General features: G+C 43.7%; 1 protein-coding gene across 23 annotated transcripts in view; it reads left to right on the top strand.

The window, feature by feature from the left end:
* TANC2 (tetratricopeptide repeat, ankyrin repeat and coiled-coil containing 2) overlaps positions 1-21,421 on the top strand; it is a 283,329-nt gene that overhangs the window by 184,220 nt on the left and 77,688 nt on the right. For all 23 annotated transcript variants that reach the window (XM_080564855.1, XM_080564839.1, XM_080564854.1 and 20 more), the window contains 2 exons: positions 6,451-6,714; positions 18,362-18,487. In XM_080564855.1, the coding sequence (XP_080420981.1) occupies positions 6,451-6,714; positions 18,362-18,487 (390 nt within the window). The remainder of the gene's footprint in view (positions 1-6,450; positions 6,715-18,361; positions 18,488-21,421) is intronic.

The following is a 21,421-nucleotide window of genomic DNA, read 5'->3' as shown; positions in this document are numbered from 1 at the left end:
TGAAAAGGGAGGCTATTTATCAGGCAAGTCAGTAGCTGTAGAGCAAAATTGGTGGGATAACAGAATCCCAACCACATCAAGTACATAAAATATCGTTTCTGGATTCTGATTCATTTTTTTCTTAATTTCCTTAAAAAGGACAAATTGAGCAAAAGTAAACGTGTGCACATGTGAAGCGATTCGTGGTCAGGGTGAGGAGTGAGGAACCCGACCAGGCATGAAACAACATTTCTGCCTCCCCCCAGTTAAATCTGCGAGGTGTCAAGGGCTGGGTTTGCTACCAAAATCTGGCCCTTAAATACTGGATAGAGAATAACTTGGCGACAAGTGGTTGTTAGGTTTTTTTTTGGGGGGGGGGGCGGGGAAAGGTGGAGGAGAGAAAGAAGTGTTTAAAGATAAAAGCAGAGGGAAGCAGCCCAGAACACGCGTTTCATTAGAACTGTGAAATCTGCTCTGGTTTACAGTCCAGCCTGGTAGATGGAAAAAAAATGGAGTGAAAAACTGCAAGAAGGACTCCACTGAAAAGACCGAGCAGGAGTTAGCTAGAGGAAAACTCAAGTTGCTGCTTATATATTAGATTTGGAACCTTTTAACCAGATTTCTTTAATATTCACAATAGAGGACTGTGAAAAACACTCACCACCTTGCTTCAGCAAGTGATAAACTAAGGTTTATAGAGGAAAGATTCGCTGGTAAGTTTTGTTTCCCGAGCTCAGTATTTGCAGTAACTTGTGCCGTGATGCGGGGAGCGTCCCCGGGTTCTAATGCTGCTTTACCCTTACGTCTCTAGTCTGCAGAGCAAGCAGGTACGAGCCCTTTCTGGCTTGGAGGCATTCATACCATTCTTCATCCTGCCTGTCAGCCATTACAGCAGGGAATTCAGATTTAGAACGGCAAGAATATAGGGTCAGCATGATGCTACTGTCAAGGTATTTTTCATTACGTTTCAAGACCTTTTGTGTGCTTACTATGATTTATAGTAGCTTGAGGCTTGGAGCAGAAATTGGTTTACCTGGTTAATCTCTGTCTTTTCATAGGATTGTTTATGCAAATTAAGCCAATGATTTGTTTCCCCTATTTGAGACCACTGTTGTAAGAAAAGTTAAACGTAGGAAGAACAAGGTGGATTTTGACCTCAAAACCAGGGCTGGTTTAAGGTTGTGGTTTGTTTGGTGTTTTTTTTTGTTTTGTTTGGATAATCCTTAAACTTTCTGCCTGATGGTGTCCAGTGAAGAATAACTCTCTTCCTCTGAAAGCACCCAGTGCTCCAGAGGCCACCCATGTTCTGGTTGCAGTACCCAAGGCTGCCTCCATCCCTGGGGAAAGATTTGGGCTTCTGGTTTGTGCCTGCCCAGCTTTTCTCCCTGGCAGCCAAGGTCCCGGGAGTGGTCTGGGGCGACTCGGCTATATTTAAGTGTATCTCTCTGCAGCTGACTTTATGAAGGTTTATGTAAATTGGGGTAAAAATTTATTTTACTCCTTGTAAAGCCATACATTTTAGCTAGGACATCTCTAATGTGATAAGGCAAGTTGTATTTTATTGTGTTACTGGATGAGAGTGAAATGAGGTTAACCTGCAGTGGCTGCAAAAGTGCTTCTAGTATCCAGTTTCAGGGCAATATATGAGGCTCGTTGCTCTGCTGCAGTTATTTCTTTAAGGCAACAAAATCCCTATTTCCTACTTGAGATGCATTATAAATCTCTACATATAATTAATATCCTAGCTGTTGCTCATCATAAAAAGGTAGCTGTAGGAAAGTGCTTTTTCCTTCAGCTCCATCTGCAACGTGAGCATAAAGGTTGACATTTTCCAGGCATGATCTCTGCCTCGAGGAGAATTGGATGGGATGGTAAAATTCCCCTCGCATGTTTGACTCGAGACAAATGCAGTTGAAAGCCTCGTGCTCCGGGGCACAGGCCGACCTGCAACTACGTTAGAACTAATATTTGCTGTCCTGTAAGTACATGATATTTCTTAGCAATGCGTAGCACTGGCTTCGGTGACGTCTGGGATGCTGTCTTAGATGCATCTTGGATGCAGTTCTGCTCTTTCCCAAAGAAAGAAAAATATTTTAAAACATGCTGTTTGTAAAAAGTTCTAACCAAGATGTTTCACCAAAGGAGAGGAGCCACGTCAGGGTTCGAAATCAAAAGCTTGACGCAGGCAAAGCATCAAATCCTCTGCTGAGGTAAAAGGCAAGCGTGAGTCTTGAATGCTAAAGCAAGATGGGATTGTAAAAGGGCCGCTGGTGCATCTCTGGAGTGTCTCCCCTCCCGGCATCAAAGCACACATCCTCAAAGAAGCCGAGGCAGCGCCGCTCTCGCCGATACCGTTGGTGCTGTTACAGAGGGCGGTGTTGAAATCTTGCGGGCAGAGACGGCAAATCCCCCGAGAGGCGCGGCGGGGACTGCACAGGGGCGCCTCCGCGCCTTGATCCCGCAGTGAGAGGGCCTGGCCTGTCTGGGCTTCAGTCACTGAGGAGTGGTGCGGAGCTCTGATGCTTCACATGCCTCAAATTCTGTCCTCAGATTAAACACGGTGTGAACTGCACGCCGGCCGATTCACTGGGGATATGAGATATATATGCACCTATATTTATCTACATGTGCCGTCACTGGAGTGCTGTAGAGAACCACAGACGTTTCTCCCTGGCTCTCGGGTCTCTCCTGTTCAGCACACGGCTCCCTTGGGTGCCCCCGTCCTGCTCCGTCCCTGCACGAATCCCTCCCGTAAAAAAATTCCCAGCAGTGTCTGCAGAACTGTTTGGGTCTTTTATAACCCGTTCATTAAGAAAGGATTAATTCTGACATCTCCATCGGTGTGACAACTGCATTGTCATTTCCCAGTTTTCTAATTTCTGACTTTGTGGTGCTATGGGCCACCCTCAGGCACGCTGACCCTCCTCGTCCCCAGGCTGTGACATCCCTCGTCCTTCAAAGCCCTGAATGTCCCGCACAGCTGAAGCGTTGCCAGCGATGAAAACTTCAAATACTGGGTTTCTGGTGGGTCAGTCCATAAATGTCCCTGCAGCCCCTTTTAGCACTGGCACAATCTAAACAATGCAAAGTCAGGATTTGGTCTGTTGGGATCTTTCGCCATTAGGATCTCCTTTTCGCAGCCCATCGGCTGGGTTAGTGCCGTAGTCAGGAATTACAGAGCCACGAAATCTCCAAGGATTAGTGCTAAATACTTGCTGGTGATTTAGATCTTTAATCTAACCGAAGTAGTAATATCAGCAGGAATTTCAACATGAGAGTCAGTTTTCAGTACAATCTGATGTTCTGATGGTTTCCTTATAGCTCTGTACACCCAAATCTGCTTGAGGATGGAAATACGGCCAGTGGTGTCGTGGTGGTGCACGGTTCCTCGCCAGACTGCCTCACCCCATCCTCTCCCCAGCGCTTCACTGCTCTAAGGCGCAGAATATTTTTGACATGTAGGTAGAGTTCAGGTACATTAATGACACAGCAGCAGCCCTGTTGTGAATTTGGACAGGATTCAGCCCAGGGGTGGGTCCTCTTTCCCCACGCAGCCGTCCGAAGAGCTTATTCCTGCAGAGCACAGTTAATCCCCAGCAGGGAAATGTAGGAGACCGTGCGGATGCCTGCTCGCACACCCAAATGTTTCAAGGCAGCTCCTGTCCTAGAATCCCCTCCGCAGCTCTGTTCTTTGGAAATTTTCGGGTATGCAGATGGCAAACCTGCAGAAATAATAATAATTCGCAGCTTTTCTTCTGGCGGCAGGTGTTTATGGGCTTGATCCCGTCTGGAACTTAAATGAAGTTCTTTCTACCCAAAAAGTCTTTGCACTTTTTTTTATACCTAAGCATGACTCGCTTTTTGACCCTGGTTATCGCAGTGAAACAACCTTAGTTGGTGCACGTAACGTGAATTTTGTGAGATTCAATGTTGCTCGCTCAAATGTCTGTGGCGAGGTTGCTGGGCTCCAGGTGCCGGGGCTAAGCCCAGCTCTGGGGTGCTGCTGGTAAGGCTTTACTTCTCCCAGGGGACGTGCTCTGCATGTCGGCTCATGTTGCCGACTTGTAGATAGCCTCACGCTTTTGCCTTTTAAATAAAATGAAAATTGTTTTGGTTTCAAATAGCTCATAGAACAGATTAAGTCCATAGACTAATCACTTCCAGCCTGTGTAGCCGTGCTTGTATTATCCCGGGCTGTTCAGAAGGTAAATTGATCCGCAGGGAGCAATCCGAAATACCTGATTCAATGAAGAGTTTGCACGTAAACAGCCTTAGTGTAAAACAGTGAAAATTATGTTTAAAATGAACACAAATTGACAATTAGAAAAGAGACCAGCAGGGTTTATTATCTTTTTTTTTTGCCACTTCATTAAGAGAAATCCTATTTTGACGCATGGTTATTTTGTTTTGTCCTCAGTTTAATATAGTTGAAGATTAGTGCTTTCAGCTGCTGACGTGTTTCTACCAAGATTAATTAGAAATATACTGAGGTTGTATAAATTAATGGATAAATTAATGGATTTTTTTTTTTCTGTAAATGGACAACACAGTATGCTTAGCACCTCAGAGCCAGACCTTTGAAATGTAGTTTTTCTGGGAAACAGTTAAAAATTTGTGTGTTGATATTAAGCAATTTAAGGGAGCAAAAGAAATCTGTGAACATCTGCTTCTTGTTTGTATCTTATTTTATCACGTTACAGTGTAAATGTGTTCACCTGACAGCACGCTGTGTTTAAATGCCAACATTTCTGAAGATACCACTTCTTATCTGTTACCTGCGTTGGTTTTAAGTTTTAAAAAATGTTACAAACAGCTAAATTTTGGAAACCTCGATGAGGTACAAAACCATTGATCTCACTTTATGGATGGGAAGCACAACCCTGAGAAATAAATAGGTCCAAAAGCTAAAGGTGAAGCCGCACGGGCTGTGCTGGGATGGACACAGAACAGGCACTTCTTGCAGGTCTTGGTGGGGTTTTTGGTGATTTTGTGAATTCAGATGAAAGCTTTAATTCTGGTTCATGTTATGGTGACGTTTAACATGTATAATTAATCCAGGTTGGTCCTTGGATATTGAAATGAATGGTTCTGCACTGGGGAGAGAGCCGAACAGTCGGCTTGGCACCTGTGCAAGGAGAGCAGCGTCGGCCCTGATTTTAAGTGCCTGAAGCTGCCTGCTTTGTCAGAGGGGACAGGGCAGCTTTGTTGGGGTATTTCCGAGTCCAATCGGATGCCTAACATCAGGCAGCACCCATCATGTGAACAACCAACTAAAATATGTAGTTCTCTGCTCCTGAATGAAGTTGGAAAAACAAACAAAAGAACCCTTGCCCACGTGCAATTAGACAGCAGCCTCCTTTAGGTGCTCTTTGCCTGGAGCCTCTTCTTGAGGCTGCTCACCTTCAAAAAGTGGGCAAAGCTTTGGCAAGGCTTTAGCCTAAAAGCACGTGAATCTTGGGAGTAATTTGCTGTTTGCATTTATCAAGACAAAAATAAACGCGGGGCTGGTTGTCAGTGAGGCAGCAGAGCTGCGGGACTGAGCTGTTGTGCGGGCAAGGAAGGCTGCCCCTAAGGAAGCGTAACAGCGGGGTTTGTGCTGCAAACAAGAGGAGATGCTGCTGTGTCCAGGGACAGATGGCAGAGAAATTAGCAGAGAATTTGGACTTGGAGAGGTATTTACCATGGCTAAGTGAAAATGACGTATTTCAGTGGATTTATGAGATAAATATTAGCGAGTACATCTACAAGCACAGCGCGCCTGGGGCTCAGGAATAGGCAGGATGGAGTTGTATTTCAGGGTCTGGAATAGCGGTAGGAATCTGCACAGTTGTGGCAAGTGAGAGGATAGTGAGTTATATGTCAATATATCAACAATCCTACTCTTTCAAGTCAAGCAGTATGAGGGAAAATGTACGGATTACATTTAAAGCTTGATACAAACGGCTGTAAATCAAACGAGACACCGAGTTCACTTTCTGAACCGAACGAATCCATAAGAATTAATTGTTCGTGCAAGTCAGGTGTGGGTTTGTATGTGATATTTCATTGTTACAGTGTTTATAAATTATATTCCTACGTTTATAAATTTCTGAAAGCATTCTCTGAAAAGGTTGCAACTGTGATGCAAATTGAAAGATATCTGGAGCACTGATAAAGTTTCTTCCTTAATCATTTCTAGTCTTTCTGGAATTGCGTATTCTAATACGACATTGTACATAATTTTTAATAATCTTTATAATTATAAATGGCTTTTAACAGTATGAGCCAAGACATTATAGCTCAAATGTTCTTTTAGAAGTTGTAAGCAGAAGTAGTATCATTAAACTAAATTCCATCTCTGATTTATGTGCATGTGGAAAATATGATGAGCATCATTTTTGGCGTTTGCGTTGCACAACTTCGTGTATAGCAGCATGTATGCAAGCAATTCTTTCTTTGTTAGTCACTTTGTTTGTAATTTCTTCCTTCAAGCTACTTTGACAAGCTACTCAGAAAATGTGGAACGCACGAAGTATGGAGGGGAGAGCAGTAAAGAGCTTGGATCTGGAGGAAACCTGAAACCCTGGCAGTCCCAGAAGTCCAGCATGGACTCCTGCTTGTATCGCGTGGATGAGAACATGACGGCCTCAACCTACAGCTTGAACAAGATCCCGGAAAGGAACCTGGAGACGGTCTTGTCCCAGTCAGTGCAGTCTATTCCTCTTTACCTTATGCCACGGCCAAATTCCGTAGCAGGTAAGAAATAAACATTTTTTCCTTTATGTCATGCTGAAATTAGAGACACAGCATATACATGCCACAGCCTTTTTCATGTTATCGTTGTCCACAGAGGAATCTCCTTTCTGTAGTCATTAAGTGTGACAAAAATCATCTGTTCATTTGACTTATTACTTCTACATGGAAAATTCCTGTGGGGAAAACTGTTTCTGATGTAGTTTAACAGTTATTTCAGCAATCTGTGGTGTCATTTTTACAAAATTGTACAACTGTAAGATTAGTGGAGAATATATTTAGTAAAAAAAAAAAAAAAAAGTAATTTTTTCCAATCATTACAACGCAAATATAAAATGCTCAGGTTTAAAGTACTGCATAATTCCAGGACAGTCATTTATACTCTTTTGAAGGAATCTTTGTGAGAAAAATCAAATGTCTGATCTTCTCTGATGATCAAAAGAACTTCAGAGTTAAGAGAATTATGAAGTTTCCTGCAGAAAAGTTGCTGTGGATCCAATCTCTTGATGGGACTTCGCCCCGCATGCATTAGCACATGTGTGCATACACTAGTTCAGCTTTTGCAGCATCTGGGATTTGCTAACGACTGAGCTTTTTGTTTTGGCACAGTGTCAAAATTTTCTTCATTTAATTTCATAGCCACTATTTGAAAGATTCTTAAATGATGCTGTGACATAGCTTGGTGATGTCTCAACAATCTGCTAAGTTCATCCCTCAAGTTGGTAACAGCAGGAACAAGAGATAGGATCAAAGATATTAAAGCTTTACTGAAAAGCTTCTTGCCTGGAATTATTTTTCCTTGCTTTGCTGTTGTTTTCTTCCTGAGTAACTTTTTGGGGGTTAAGCATTGTGTTCAGATGGTCTGTATGTCTGTCTGTATAGACACATGGAGAAACCTTTGTCTTTTTGTAGAGTCCCTGCAGGAGTCTCCTTACAAATATTAGTCCAGAAAGTCTGAGCTGCAAAGACCCAGGAGACTGTTGGTTAAAATAGCATTGCTGGTCCACCCAGACTGTGTTGCATAACTAGATTAAATTTCCTTTTTAATCCCACTTTGGAAAATCAAAGGCCTAAAAGCAATGTAGAAATGAGGTTTTTTAGATGCTAAAATACAAAGCCCCTAAGCGTGGTGGTTAAACAACACGTGCCACGTGCTTACATCTGAAAGACTAAAGGCATGGGATTTCAGGTTAGAAAGAGGTGATAGAAAATAGAAGCAGGAAACTCCACTTGCAAAGCCTCCTTACTGAGGCTTTGGGTTCACTTCTTAGAAGTGACACATCATCGACACCTGCAGAAGAAACCAGGGCTGGTTACCGTACACTTAAATACCTGGGTATACTGGTTTCAGTGACTTTGGAAGAGGTTGGCTTGCCTCGTATGTTTATAGGCAAATAGAAAAACGTGGTAGAAAACCATTTAGGAAGATTCGGGAACAGCCTTTTCTTATGTCTCTTCGTGCTTTTATTAGTATATCAGCTAGCACACATACCGCAGGATAAACCATTGTAGGAATAGCTATGGAAAATAGGACAAGATTTGGCTTAACCTTTTGGCATTGACTGCCCAAGTGTTATTTCCTCTAAGTTCTCTAAGCCCAGAGAGTCGACCTGCTCTCTCTGCAAGCTGCACCTCGTAGCACGAGCACTTGACATTGTGCAGCCGGGTGATGGCCCAGGTCAGCAGACTAATCTGACTCAAAGTTAACCCTCCAGAAAACACACACGTTAATTTTGAGCCATTAATTTTGAGTTCATTAGTGTGGGGGCAGAAGACAGAGCACCGGGCAGTGGATGGGGCACAGAGCAGCCTGTCTTAGGGTGGTTTTCCACGTTTTAAGCTAATGATGAAGCCACACCTTTGCTAACACACACTGTTCTTCTTTGTTGTTGTTTTGCAACACAGCTGAACAGTCTATTTATACACAAACAGTCTGTTCCATTGCACGGCAGCACTTACACCTTGTGGCTTTTTTCTTTTTTTCTGTGGTTTTCTTAAAATGTTCCTTGTTTATCTTCCAAAACGGAACAAAAATGTTCATTTCTATGCCAGGCTTACGAATGCAATCAGTGTCATGTATGAATCCCTCCAGCCCACAAATGGAAGCCGTTCTCCCAACATGTATTGATCCAGTCTTGCACTTAGTTGCATAATACGTCTTCAAAAGCAATTAAAAACAATTTATTGCAAACATTTTCTCTTGGAAAAACCCTGGAGTACCTTAAAATGCCAAAGCGGGATGTTTGTAGAGATGGGAGGTTTGGTAGAGCACTTCTGGGTCTTGGTAAATCACTCCAGTCCCTGGGTTGTTGTGTATGGGATGTGATTTTTTTAAGTTGTGGGAATAGTGGGAGTACTTCCTTTGCGTGAGCTCAGTTGGGGCACATATGGTGACCAATACTTAGTGAATTACTGCACGGAGTATAAAAGTTGCTGGGCAATTTTATGGTTTGAAGCCAGAAGCAGCTGTGAAGGGCACCGCTGTTGTGCTGGGCAGCCAGCATTTCACAGTACTTAATTGAAAGAGAAAGGAGAGCTGGGGTGCGAAAGGGAGGGGGCAAATTGTCCTGAGCTCAGTAGTGGGAGAGCTGAAGGGCTTGGGGTCACACACTACTCACAGACAATAAATTGCTCGCAGCTTGGCTACGAGTTAAAATACCACTAATACATTAGAAGAAAATGAAACAAAACGTGAGCATAGAGTCATAGCATTAATACCATGCTCGCAGGGGGAAAAAAAGCTAAGGAAATTCAGGGACCAGAGCTGCTGATTCTTTTCTCTTAATATCAGACATTAACAGCTCTTAGTTACGTTTTAATTATTGCCACCATACCCCAGAGCCCTGCACCGTCAGCCAGCGCGGTCCAGCCACCATCCAGTCTCCCCTGCCTTCTGGTTCCACCAAGTCTTCTCAGAGCTAAAAACGCAGCTCAGATCCTGAAATCGGTTTCCTGCACCATTCTCAGATAAATGTGGAGAGAAACCCAGCTCTGCCTCCAGAAAGGCTGGGTATTCCTATTTGCTGCTAACAACTACCTCAATGATATGGCTCAAACCCACTAAAATACTTTTTTTGTTTGTTCGGCTGACGTTGTATTAAATTAATGTTAAAAAATAAGCCAATTAAAAATGTTCTTCGTTGTAATTAGGGAAAGCCCCTTCACTTCCTACATAGGCACCGTAGGGAGTGTTTTTAGAGGTATCGGTACCTCTCCAGAGTGTGACCTTGCAGTACAAAGAAACCTGCCTCCATTCTTCCAGTATTAACAGCAATTTTTCTGGCTGTGTGGCATTCACAAAGCGTAATCGAGTAATCACCAGTTCTAATTGAAACCCCAAATCTCAAAGCTAAAAAGAAAAAAAGAAAAAAAAAAAAAAAGAAAGCTAAAAAGAAAAAGTTTTTTCTTTTTTTTAAAAAAGGGAAGGAAAGGGAAAGGAACAAAGAGTGGAGCTGCGTACAGAACCAGTTCAAGGTAACGAGTGAGCACATTAGGGGCGATAAGATGGAAAAATTCCTGTTCATTGCCAAAGGATAGAAAGCTGATCTGGTTATCCTTTGCGATCAGAGTGCTGACAGCAACAGCAAATTGCCAAGGAAGTGATTGTAATCCTCTTTCTGCAGTGTTTACCTGCTCTGTACTTCTGTACGGTGTGGAGCACTTTGCCCATCTGCAGAGATTGTGCGCTCTGTTTTACTGTGGGAAATGGGAAAGGGCTGCAAGCATCCAGAGGTTGGGATCCAAGAAAAACACCTATAAAAATAATCCCAGGTCTTCCAACAATTCTTTAAAACTTGGTTTTACAGTTCAGAGCCATGTGAATCCATTGGCTTTGCTGTTTTATTGTTCCCAGAAATTGAAAGCTGCAACTGTATTTTCCTCCTACCCTCTTCCAGGCAAATAAGCACAATAACTCATTTTATATGCTTCCAACATTTCTCATAGTAATCATCAGAAGACACTTGACATTGGAGCTGGGCATTCAGGTTTCTGAATGAACACAAAGGCCTCAGCACCGCTTGCAGCTCATGTACACGATGAGCGTCTCATTCTGCTTCCATTACCCATGAAATGAAACATGAAATCTTGAGTTATGTAGACCCCGCACGTGGTTTATAAGGTCTGCTTCAATGTTAACAGAGAATTAAAATGACCTTTTATAATACTAGATCCTCTCTTTTTCCTCTCGGAGAATATAAAATAACAGCAAATATATTATTTAGCTATTTGCTTAAACTTTCTAATGGAAAGGAATTTAATCTTTAAAGGTGAGGGCAGGGTTTGCATAGATGCCTCTCAGTGAGGTCTGTGAGAGCACAGAGAGCAGTGGTTATCTCAGGAAGCATCCTGCGTCTGGCAGCTGGTCCTCTTGGGATGCTTCTGGCAGAGACGTGAGCGCACAGCAGCCCTGCCTGCGCCACGCAGGGGAAAAGCACAAACCAGGGGCACGGGAAAGTCATAAAAGCTGACTTAAACGTTTCTTAACATTGAAATACGTTCATGTTTACTTCTGTCCTGTGCTGTCCCTGGAGGAGGACGGAGAGGTCTCATGAGCAGGGCGAGCATGATGCTCGGAGGGTCTGCAAAACCTCAGCGAGACCCTGGGAGAGAGACCACGCTCGGGAAGAAGCACAGCAGAAGCTTTTTAAGAATACCTCTTGCTCCGCCCAAGGGAAAGAATTGATACCAAAATGACTCAAGAAGAAGTATGATGTTAAAGGCAACATGCTGCAACACAGGGAAGGGAAGCTCTAATTAGATCTGCTGTAGTGTGCTTGCTTTTCCACAAGCCCTGCAATGTGTTGCAGTACAGCAAAAATTTGTTCTTTTTTCACTTTCGTTATTGGGTTGGTGTTCTCTGAATTAGATACAACTCTTCCTATGAATCATTCCAAAGAGAGAGATGAAACAAAGATACCTCAGATAAAACCCCAAACTTTGTGTTATCCTAATATTGCTTGACTGTTTCTTGATAGCTTAGGCCAGATACCTAGCCAAAAATGATGTCATTAATTCTGAAGCAAATTTATTAGTACAGCTGAAAGGAAACTGAATTTGGGGTAAATGGAGAGGACTTTACCTTGCAACAGCACACTCTGACATCAGCCACAGCAAGCTGAGCCCATTGACTCAGCTGGGAGCAGCGGCTCCCTCCCTCTCTCCATTTTTCCCCCAAAAGACCCAATCCCCAAAGCCCACCGGGCATCTGGGCTGCCAAATAGCACTTCCAAGTCAGGTTGCCTTCTGTCTGTTAGTCAGAAAGTTCGTTGAAGCTGAATTGTCTTCCACTAGTTGTGTGCCATTTCCTTGGAAGAATTGCATCAGCAGTACGCAAATGTTATTTTGAGGACTTTTACTTTTTTTCTCTTGTATCTGCAATCGCTCTGTCTTATTGCACGGAATAAACCTCACCACTGAGGGGAAGCTATCAAGAGTTTAATATTATATTTTATAAGCTCATTTCATCTTGCATATTTTTTTGATGTACTGAAGCATATTCTCTAAAAAAATGACTTCTCGTTTCTCTGGCCGTAGGCCTCTTTAATTATTCCTCAGTTCTAAATCAGAAGGATAAATCTCAGTTCATCGGCAGGGTGGTTGCACTGACAGTTACAAGAACCAGCCACGGTAAAGCCCGAAATGGATGTGGTGTTTCACGTTAGCCACCGCTCGTAGCATGCGAGTCTCTTCGGATGTGGCTGTAGAGGATGATGATGATGAAGGTAGGAAAGAGCCTGGCTTGGGCTGCCGAGGAGGAACTCCCCAGTCCTCGTAGGAGCAGCAGTAAATCAGGCGGTTAGCCATCCCCGTGCTCTTCTCTGGCAGCGCAGACCACTTAACATCTGGGCTTCGCTTGTCTCTTAATCGCCATTTCACAGACAGGATAGAGGCTGAAATGCAGACTCCCTAGATAAATAAAACAATAAAAAATGCCAGCTGGCATGCTGTTCTCCCCAGGAGATGGAACAACTGTTCTTCCAGGGAGCCGCACGCCTACGGCAGTGCCTCGAAAAGCGCGCAGTTGTTGCTCGCTGCAGAAGCTCCTTGCTGCCCACTGGGGCACGAGGAACGCCTCGGAGCAGTGTCCTGACGTGGAGCAAAGTCAGGAGAAGGTCTCCTCCTGATTCACAGTAAAAGACTTGCTACCGTGTTTGTATAGACCTGAGTTACTGGATGAGGAACGACTGGGTAGACCTGAAGTCTTCTAACCAAGATCCACATCCTAGAAAATTAATGCAACTTTTAAAGATTTTCAGTTCTGTGCCTTAGAAAAGCTTTTTAATTACACAAGTCAGTAAGTGCTGGCACAGTTACGTTCCTCAGAAACCATCCAAATCCCAACATGGCTAACCATCCTTTTAGCTGCTAGCTGGTGTGATCGGAGGCCAGAAACCACTGTGAAGGGACGTCCGTCTCCCAAATCAGGCTCTGCGTTAACAACTGGGGGGAGCAGTTGTCCCTAATACAGGCTCCAAAAACCTGGCTTCATGTTGAAAACCATTTCCTATATTTAAGAAGGAAAATCCTACAGCCCAGAAGTAAGCTGTAAGGAAAGGATGGGCCTGATGCATATGAGACACTTGGCTCTTTATCTAATAACTGTGGCTTTTATGTAGGAGATGAAATATCACCAAATTCCATTCATCTGAAGCTATGCTAAAAGCAATTACTGAGGACTTAAAAAGGAGGAGGAAAAAAAAGAAAAAAGACGAACAACAAAAAACCCTTAAAAGCGGCCTTTTCAGAACAACAAAAAAAACTAAAACTGTCAATATGGCAAAGTAAAAACTATAGCAATGCTGGGTTTTGGCGTCTGTTTTACAGAAAGCAGTGTGTCGAGCAGGGAGATGCTGTGCTTGATTAGACCAGCTGATACCGTTTGGAAAACTGGGCTTGACAACCTGTGCATCTCTGAAGAGTTTTCTCTTGAAGTTTTAGGTGATCACTATGATTAATGATTTAAAACTGCACATGAGTTACGAAGCTGACACTAGCTGACACTTCTGTAACAGTCAACCAAAACCGGTCCTAAGAATGTTGTGAGTCAAGTACGATTCGGGCGATACAGATTGCGTAAGGCATATGTTATGTGCCTCTTGAGAATAACAATTTGGCATTTAAAATCCTGTACAATTAGCAGGAGGCTCTATACTGTTAGTATTGCAAGTCTCAGTTCTTGGCCATGCAGCATGTTTATAGTGTAGGATTTTCTCAGTGTGCACAAGATGGGCTTGTATGAAGGTGTTTTCCTGGAGACTGCAAGTCAAAAATAATTGCTAATAACCTATATATACACCATATATATAGATATGGTATATACCGTATATACCATATATACCATGTATATACCATAATAACCATATAATAACCAGCTTAGTGGAGGACTTGTTAGTGTTAGGTCAGAGGTTGGACTGGGTGATCTTGGAGGTCTCTTCCAATTTGGATGATTCTGTGATTCTGTATATTATAACACTGATTCTCTATTCGAGGAGAAATGTGAGTTTTCAAAGGAAAAGTTGATTTTTTTGTTGTTGTTGATGAATAATTGGAGAGAAAATGATTGTTTTTTTAAAGTCATTACATAAAATGGAAAAAGGAGCTTTTATCAGTGTTGCTACATCGAATGATCTTGTATAAAGAAATGAAATTACCAGGAAAAGGAGTGTTTCTGGCTATCCTTGATGGCTCTGTACTTGGTAGAACAAATATGGGACTGGCACAGGGCTGAATACAGGATTTGGAGGGCGGAAGTGCTGTTCTTTGGCAGCTGCTGTCCGTACGTATGTAAGAGTAGAAGGAGTTGGTGGTGAAGCACACGCACAGTTGTGCTCGCTGCAGGTGCTCCGATCCCCTCGCATCACCTCCGAGTGGGGGTAGTTTTATTTTTCTTCCCTTTTCTTTTCATTCTCCTGCCTGCCCCCAAGGAACAGGAGCAGCTTCAACAGGGTAACTTGAACCGCGTTCATGAGAATGTTTAGCAGAATTTGGTAAAGGAAAAGCTTGATGCCTTCACAAAGAAACAGTGGTTCTTTCAGCCAGCAAGTTTGTTTATTGTATGCGCTGGAGCCTTGGCGCAGCAAAAGTGCTGAGCTGCGTGTGTAAGGCATTAATAACTCCCATTCAAGTGTGGAAGATATGCCTGGGAAGTATGATAATCCTTAACTCAATTTAATGGTCTGCATAAGCTTAATGCAGTGTCATTTACAAATATAAAAGAAAAGCATTCAGACTTTGATTATTTTTTATATAAAAAAAGTCTCCTTTGCCTGAGTATTCCCTTTCTCAGCTCTCTCAGGATCAACCAGGGTTGTTCCCGGTGTGGTTTTTCAGCACATCCGAAATGTACAAGTCAGTCTGAGTCCAGGCCAGCTGGTTTTTGTCTTGTTTGACAAGCGACTGAAGTGAAAAGGGCCTTTTACTTGGAAAGGAAGGATTATGTGCTCAGGCCCTGCCTTGCGATAGCACAGGCCGCACAAAGGTGTGGAGGATGAAGGCCGAGCTGCTCCCGGGCGAGCTCGGCCTGCTGGGGTTTTCTCCCTGTCCCAATACCCTCAAGATATGTCAGGTTTCACAGAATCACAGAATGTCAGGGATTGGAAGGGACATTGAAAGATCATCTAGTCCAATCCCCCTGCTGGAGCAGGAACACCTAGATCGGGTCACACAGGAACGCATCCAGGCGGGTTTCGAATGTCTCCACAGAAGGAGACTCCACAACCCCCCTGGGCAGCCTGTTCCAGTGCTCTGTCACCCTCACTGTAAAAAAGTTTTTCTCATATTTAAGCGGAACCTCCTATGTTCCAGCGTGCACCCATTGCACCTTGTCCTATCATTGGGTGTCACTGAGAAGAGCCTGGCTCCATCCTCCTGACAGTCACCCTTTACATATTTATAAACATTAAAAAGGTCACCCCTCAGTCTCCTCTCCTCCAGGCTAAAGAGACCCAGCTCCCTCAGCCTTTCCTCATAAGGGAGGTGCTCCACTCCCTTAATCATCCTTGTGGCTCTGCGCTGCACTCTCTCAAGCAGTTCCCTGTCCTTCTTGAACTGAGGGGCCCAGAACTGGATGCAATATTCCAGATGTGGTCTCACCAGGGCAGAGTAGAGGGGGAGGAGAACCTCTCTTGACCTAGATTTTGCCTTTGGGGTTGCCTCGGGTTTGCCTTTGGCTCCTGTGGTAGTATCTGCTATTCCACTATAGCCACCCTGGCTCATTTACACTGCAAAAAGTGGGCATAAAGGGCACGTTTTCATCCCAAAGACATGTTCTGCTGGCCTGTGGTGCCTTAGTACAAGTGGGATTGAACCTGCAAGCGGCTTGCGGTGGGTTCGGTGCTTACAGCACGCTGCTGATGTCTGCTCCAAATCCACGTCTTCTAAATACAGCGCTTCAGCTCCAGTTGCTGCCCCACGGTGAGCATCTAATCAACCTTACAGGGGTAAAAGGGCACTAAGGACTCCTAAAACCAGACTCTGATACTTAAGCTCCTTGTTTTTTATCACTCCTGTTGTTTACCTTTTGTCCTCTCTGTCTGTCTCTTTTATTTTATTTGTTCTTAAAATCTGTAAGTAAAGTTACAAGAGTTATAATCTATAAATAGAATTACAAATAATAGAGTATTATTTTAAGAACAGCATTTAAAATCGCTGCCCCTTCTCTCTACCCCGTTACAGTCTCTCAATCTTAGTTTTCGACTGCAGCAAGATCCTGTAAAGATAGGCACGTGGTAATTAGGGATTGTGTGGAAAAAAATATTTCTCTTCACTTAGAAATATTCTGCCTTTCGGTTTTGTTCACTTGGTGCATCTTGTGTGACAAGGAGGAAGGATTCAAAGTCCGGTGCTGAGCACTGCTCTAGAGAGCGATATCAAAATATTTACTCACTTCACAGCAAAGAATTCACATCAGCTTCACAGGCAGCCTTTGAAGAAGTCATTCAATTAATTATTTCAATTTAAAATAATAATCCTGTTCTGGTAAGCGACTAAATACTAAAGTGAATGAAATGTAAGTTGCAGTTGTTTCATTTATCATTCACTTATTCCCACTGAGACCTTCTTTCTGCTACAAAACCATAATGAACTTATCAAAAAGGAAAAAAATAAAAGGGATCAGATACAGAGTGCTGAACAGCTGAGTACTGAGCAGAGTGATTGCCTTTGGTAAATGCTTATTGGGAATTTTGGAAGTGGTTATCAGAACAAGGACAGACCTGCTGATCTGCAAAGACTTGTTTATTTCTAAGTTTTCTGGTTATAAATGCGCATGGTATTCCCTTGCAGTGGAGTTCTCATTCCTTCATTTTATAATATTCTGTAAATTACTTGGCTGAAAAGTGCTATGACATGGCAAAACACTTTCTGAATTGTAGGTAAATTCATGTGCAAGTGTTCTGATTTTGTTTTGTTTAAAGCACGTTTTCTCCTGTCTTCCAATCATCACGTATCACTGTATAAAAAAGCAATTACTGTTTCTTGTACTGATTAATGCAGCTTGGTGGCAAATGTAACGCGAGACGTTCCCCTCTGATACGGTCCGGAGGCATTTCTCATCAATCTGCAAGATTCCCTTTTCTATTTCTTCTATATTGAAATTTGATTTTGAAAATATTTGTAGTCATTGAGAAAAAGCGTTACGTCAAGAACAGATATGTGAAACGATCACTATGAATGTCACATCTTGATAGGAAATGCCGTAGGTGAGGTCATGCTCGAGGCCAAGGGATTGGGAGCTAAATACCTGCAAAATCAGTTTGTACCCAGTGCTTCTCACCCGTTTGTTGGGTTTCCACGTAATGCCCTGGGGGTCGCTGCCCGTAGCCGTGTCCCGCAGCAGCAGCCCGGCCACCCCGAGGTGTGCGCCCAGCTGGCAGGTGGACGATCCATCTGCAGTGCTTGGGCTGAAAAATGGAAGAAAAAATCCCTTGCACTGTGTTATCTGCCAGTTTCCAAGAGGGAGAGATAAAGTTTCTAGCTGCCATTTCTCTTCCAACTGTACTTATTCATGTAGTGATGGCACCTTCAGCAGAGACCGATAAATTATGCCTGGTTAATCTAACTTTGTACAGAAAACTAAATTCTCCCATGAGCAAATAACTTTGGAATAGTAAAGTCGTCTTTAGTTCAGATAACATTTTTCTCATTTACTTGTGTGTTTTTGCTGGTCTGTTGAAGGTTTAATTTTTCCTCCACTAATTCTGGCTTTATGAACACCTAGATGCTAATATCCAAATTAAGTAGCTCTAAAATAATTGAAGGGTTTTGGACTGTGTCATAAAATGCATTATTGAGTCGTCTTTTATGTAGTAGGAAATGCTGACTGTCTTTGTCAAAGTTTGTACATGTGCAATTGAGTAAGTTTTGTGATTGGGTGAGCTTAGCTCAAATATAAGCATCTCCATTTGTCTTTTTTGTTTACGAACCTCAACAGGAGACCAAACCAGAGCAAACCCCAACGGGGCATGAGAAAACGTTACCAAAACACTTCTTTATTCCCGGCTATGGGAAATTAGACTTGCCTCATCTCAGCGCCATTGACTAAATGTAGATATAACTGTGTATGTTTGGCTTAAAAAAAAGGAAAAATGAGTGGGGCAGAAGATGGGATCTCAAAGCTGGGTGTGATGTAGTCCTTTGCTTTCTCGTGCAGCCACCAGCTCGGCCCACCTGGAGGACCTGGCGTACCTGGACGAGCAGAGGCACACTCCCCTGCGGACGTCCCTCCGCATGCCGCGGCAGAGCGTGGCCGGCGCCCGCGCGCAGCAGGACCTGCGAGGTAGGAGCGGGCTGGGGGCTCGTGGCCTCCATGGGGAATCTGGGGGGGATCTCATGTTGCTGCCGCTGGATTCAATGGTTTGCAAGCGAAAATGTTGGAGTGGGGCTCTCCCGCAGTGTCTTCTTTGTCGGTGTGGCCCAATTGGGAAGAAAAATGCGTAATGAACTAAGTACTTGTGCCTTGTGTCTGGCAGTGGTTGGCTGGATGCTGCCTTGCTGTTCCTAAAACAGTGCCACGATCAGTGAAGTGCCACTGGAGGGAAGTTTTGAGGTTGTTTTTCTGGGCTGAGTAGATGTCTGGTTTGCCAGATACACGCTTCGTGTAGCCTTGCTGTAAAGATGCATTCCCCCATCACCGTCCTGCAAACACTGATGACAGAGGTCCATCCCCCCCTCCCATCCCCCCCCGACATTCTCTAATTGTCCTTTTTGGAAGAGCATGTGCTTTAATTTTGGAGCCCCAAACTGTGTTTCAGTTGGATTATGGAGGAATTGTTTCACTGAGTTGGCCCAAATTGTGAGCAGCCTCACTTTTGGGCAATACAAATACAAATCGATAAATTTTACTCTAAAGACAACGTGCAGCATCGCAGCCCCACACCTCCTTCCAGAGGCGTCCTGGGGCTGGGATGCTGTTGGCTGTGCCTACAGACAGCCTGGCACTGCTAAGGGGGGGGCAGGGTAAGTGCATCCCCCAATCTGTGTTACCCTATGCATTTAATGCTATATCACATATGGGGATTCCTGCAAAATGTCCCCAGATTCCTCTCTCTGATTGCTTCCCTAACAGTGCTCCCTGTCACTGAGCACTGGGGCTAATTCAGAGCTTTGATAGTTTTTGAGAAATGAGAAAGCTTGATGGACTACTTCTTTTTTTTTTTATTATTTTGGAACAAAAGCACAAGCTGTGGCCCCGAATGCAACTTGTGGCGTGCCCGTGCAGTGGGAGCCCAGCGCAGTGCGTGGAGCCACCACCCCAAAGCACCCCTGCTATGGCTGCTCACAATGCTGCCATTCAGGCGGTCCTCTCGCTGCTGAAAGGCCTTTTGAGAGGGGAAAGTTTTGCGGTTCTTCCTGGCAAATTCCACAGAAAGACGTTAGCAATGAGAAGAAGCACCAGGGCTGACATTTTGGGATTTTATTTCCAGTCAGATCTGGCACTGCCATAGCACTGTATGTCCTTGAGACTTCATCCCACCGCACAGCTTCCATCCCCCGTTTAATCTGAGCACTGCCGTTGGTTTTTGTCCTCGAACAATTGTTCTGGTAACGGTGATGGCTCTGCATGTGCAGCAAATCACCAGGTTAAGGCCTCATCCCCATCAGTAAATGGCCAAGAGAGCTCAGGGCTCCTCTCTCGGACCCCCTTGGCTTCTGGTGGTCTGAGGATTGAAACTGTAAATCCTATTCCTGGCTCTTTTGGGAGAATTTTGGGTTGCAGCTGTGCCTGGGAGGCAGGGAGAGCAGTTTCTGTTGGCAGTCTGTGCAGCTCCCCCTTTCTTTGGGTCTCCTTTGGGAACGCGGCCGCTGTCCTCGGGCAAGGACATGGGAGGCAGCAGGCTGGGTTTAGCTCAGCAGCACCGCAGGCAGCACCTGGGGTAGAGTTGGGATTTCTACAAAGCACACAAGCCCCTGACTGCAAGAAAAAAATGTATTTTTTTGTTGGCTTTTTTTTTTTTTGGTCGTTTTGGATTGCAGTCTGTAATGAAATCACATTGGCTGGTGAGGCAGTTATAAAAATGTATTAGCAGGCAGTAAGTGAAGAAAGCAAACTTTGACAGACAAAATTTCCATATGTTCGAGCAGAAGAGCTTGCCAAGCCTTCGTAATTTGCAGTGATTGCATCCAAAACATTAAAGTTTATTGTAGGAACAGAATCAAATTGTTTTCCAGACACACTTTTGAAAAACATGTAGCACTACATATTTTCTTTCTTCTTTTCTTAATGTTTTTTTTTTTCCCCCTTTTTTTGCTAAGGTTGCATGAGAATAACAGCAGCGTGTCAGGTTTTTGGAACTTGTTGCTGATTCTAGTTGAGGAGCTGTGCTATTTTTAAAAAGAGGTGGGGAGGGGAGAGAAGAGGATGTAAAAAAAATCAAGCCATCACTATTTGGAAATATTTTCATTTCAATGAATATCTGTGCCCCACCCACCCAATCCTCAGTGGTCCAGATATTATTGTGAAATTGCATTGATCTGGGCTGTTATAATCACCAGTGCTTTGTTCCAACTGGAAATGCTAAACTTGGGCTTAACTTCAATATCTCTAGACTTGGCACTCTGCTGAAATAATGAAGCAATTACTGGCCCAGGATCTGGCGACATAGATTACAGCCCACTTATTTTGTTCCTGGTGTTTAAGAATCCCAGTGCAGAGCAATTAAATGGGGGACCGTCCTGCCTATTTGTGCCCGTTAAATCAGTTATTTTAACCAGGTGAAGAACTTCGCGGTGTAATCCCAAAGGCTATAAGAGCATTACAAGCACTTGTACCGGTGGCAGGTTTTTAATAGGATGGCGAATGCTCTTCTCGGTTTTACTATTTCGAGCCAGCGGAATCTGAAGCCGTTCTGGGTTATTGTAACCTGAAGTACAAGATACTTATGATGTACCTTGGAGCAGAAGCCAGATGGCAACCAAATTACATGGTATTAGCACATCCCAACTGTTGCCATCAGGATTTATTTATTTTTTCCTCCAACAGGAAAGTGTCTGTGCTGATGCAGTGGGAGAATAATCTTGTTGGGTAGGGGAGGAGAGGCTGGTGAAAGTGTTCAAACCCAACCACTACAATGGAAAAGGACTGTTGACTAATATAGGCCATATGGCAATAGCATGTTTTCCTTAAAATTTCTTTTATAATTTTCTGTTTTTTTTTTTTTTTTTTTCCCCGTCTTGGTGTCTATTGAATGCTGTAGCCTTTTGGGTATGTTAA

This window comes from Anser brachyrhynchus, assembly GCF_964034855.1.
Source record: "Anser brachyrhynchus genome assembly, chromosome: 22".
Lineage (NCBI taxonomy): Eukaryota > Metazoa > Chordata > Aves > Anseriformes > Anatidae > Anser > Anser brachyrhynchus.
This window is presented reverse-complemented; position numbering and strand designations above follow the sequence as displayed.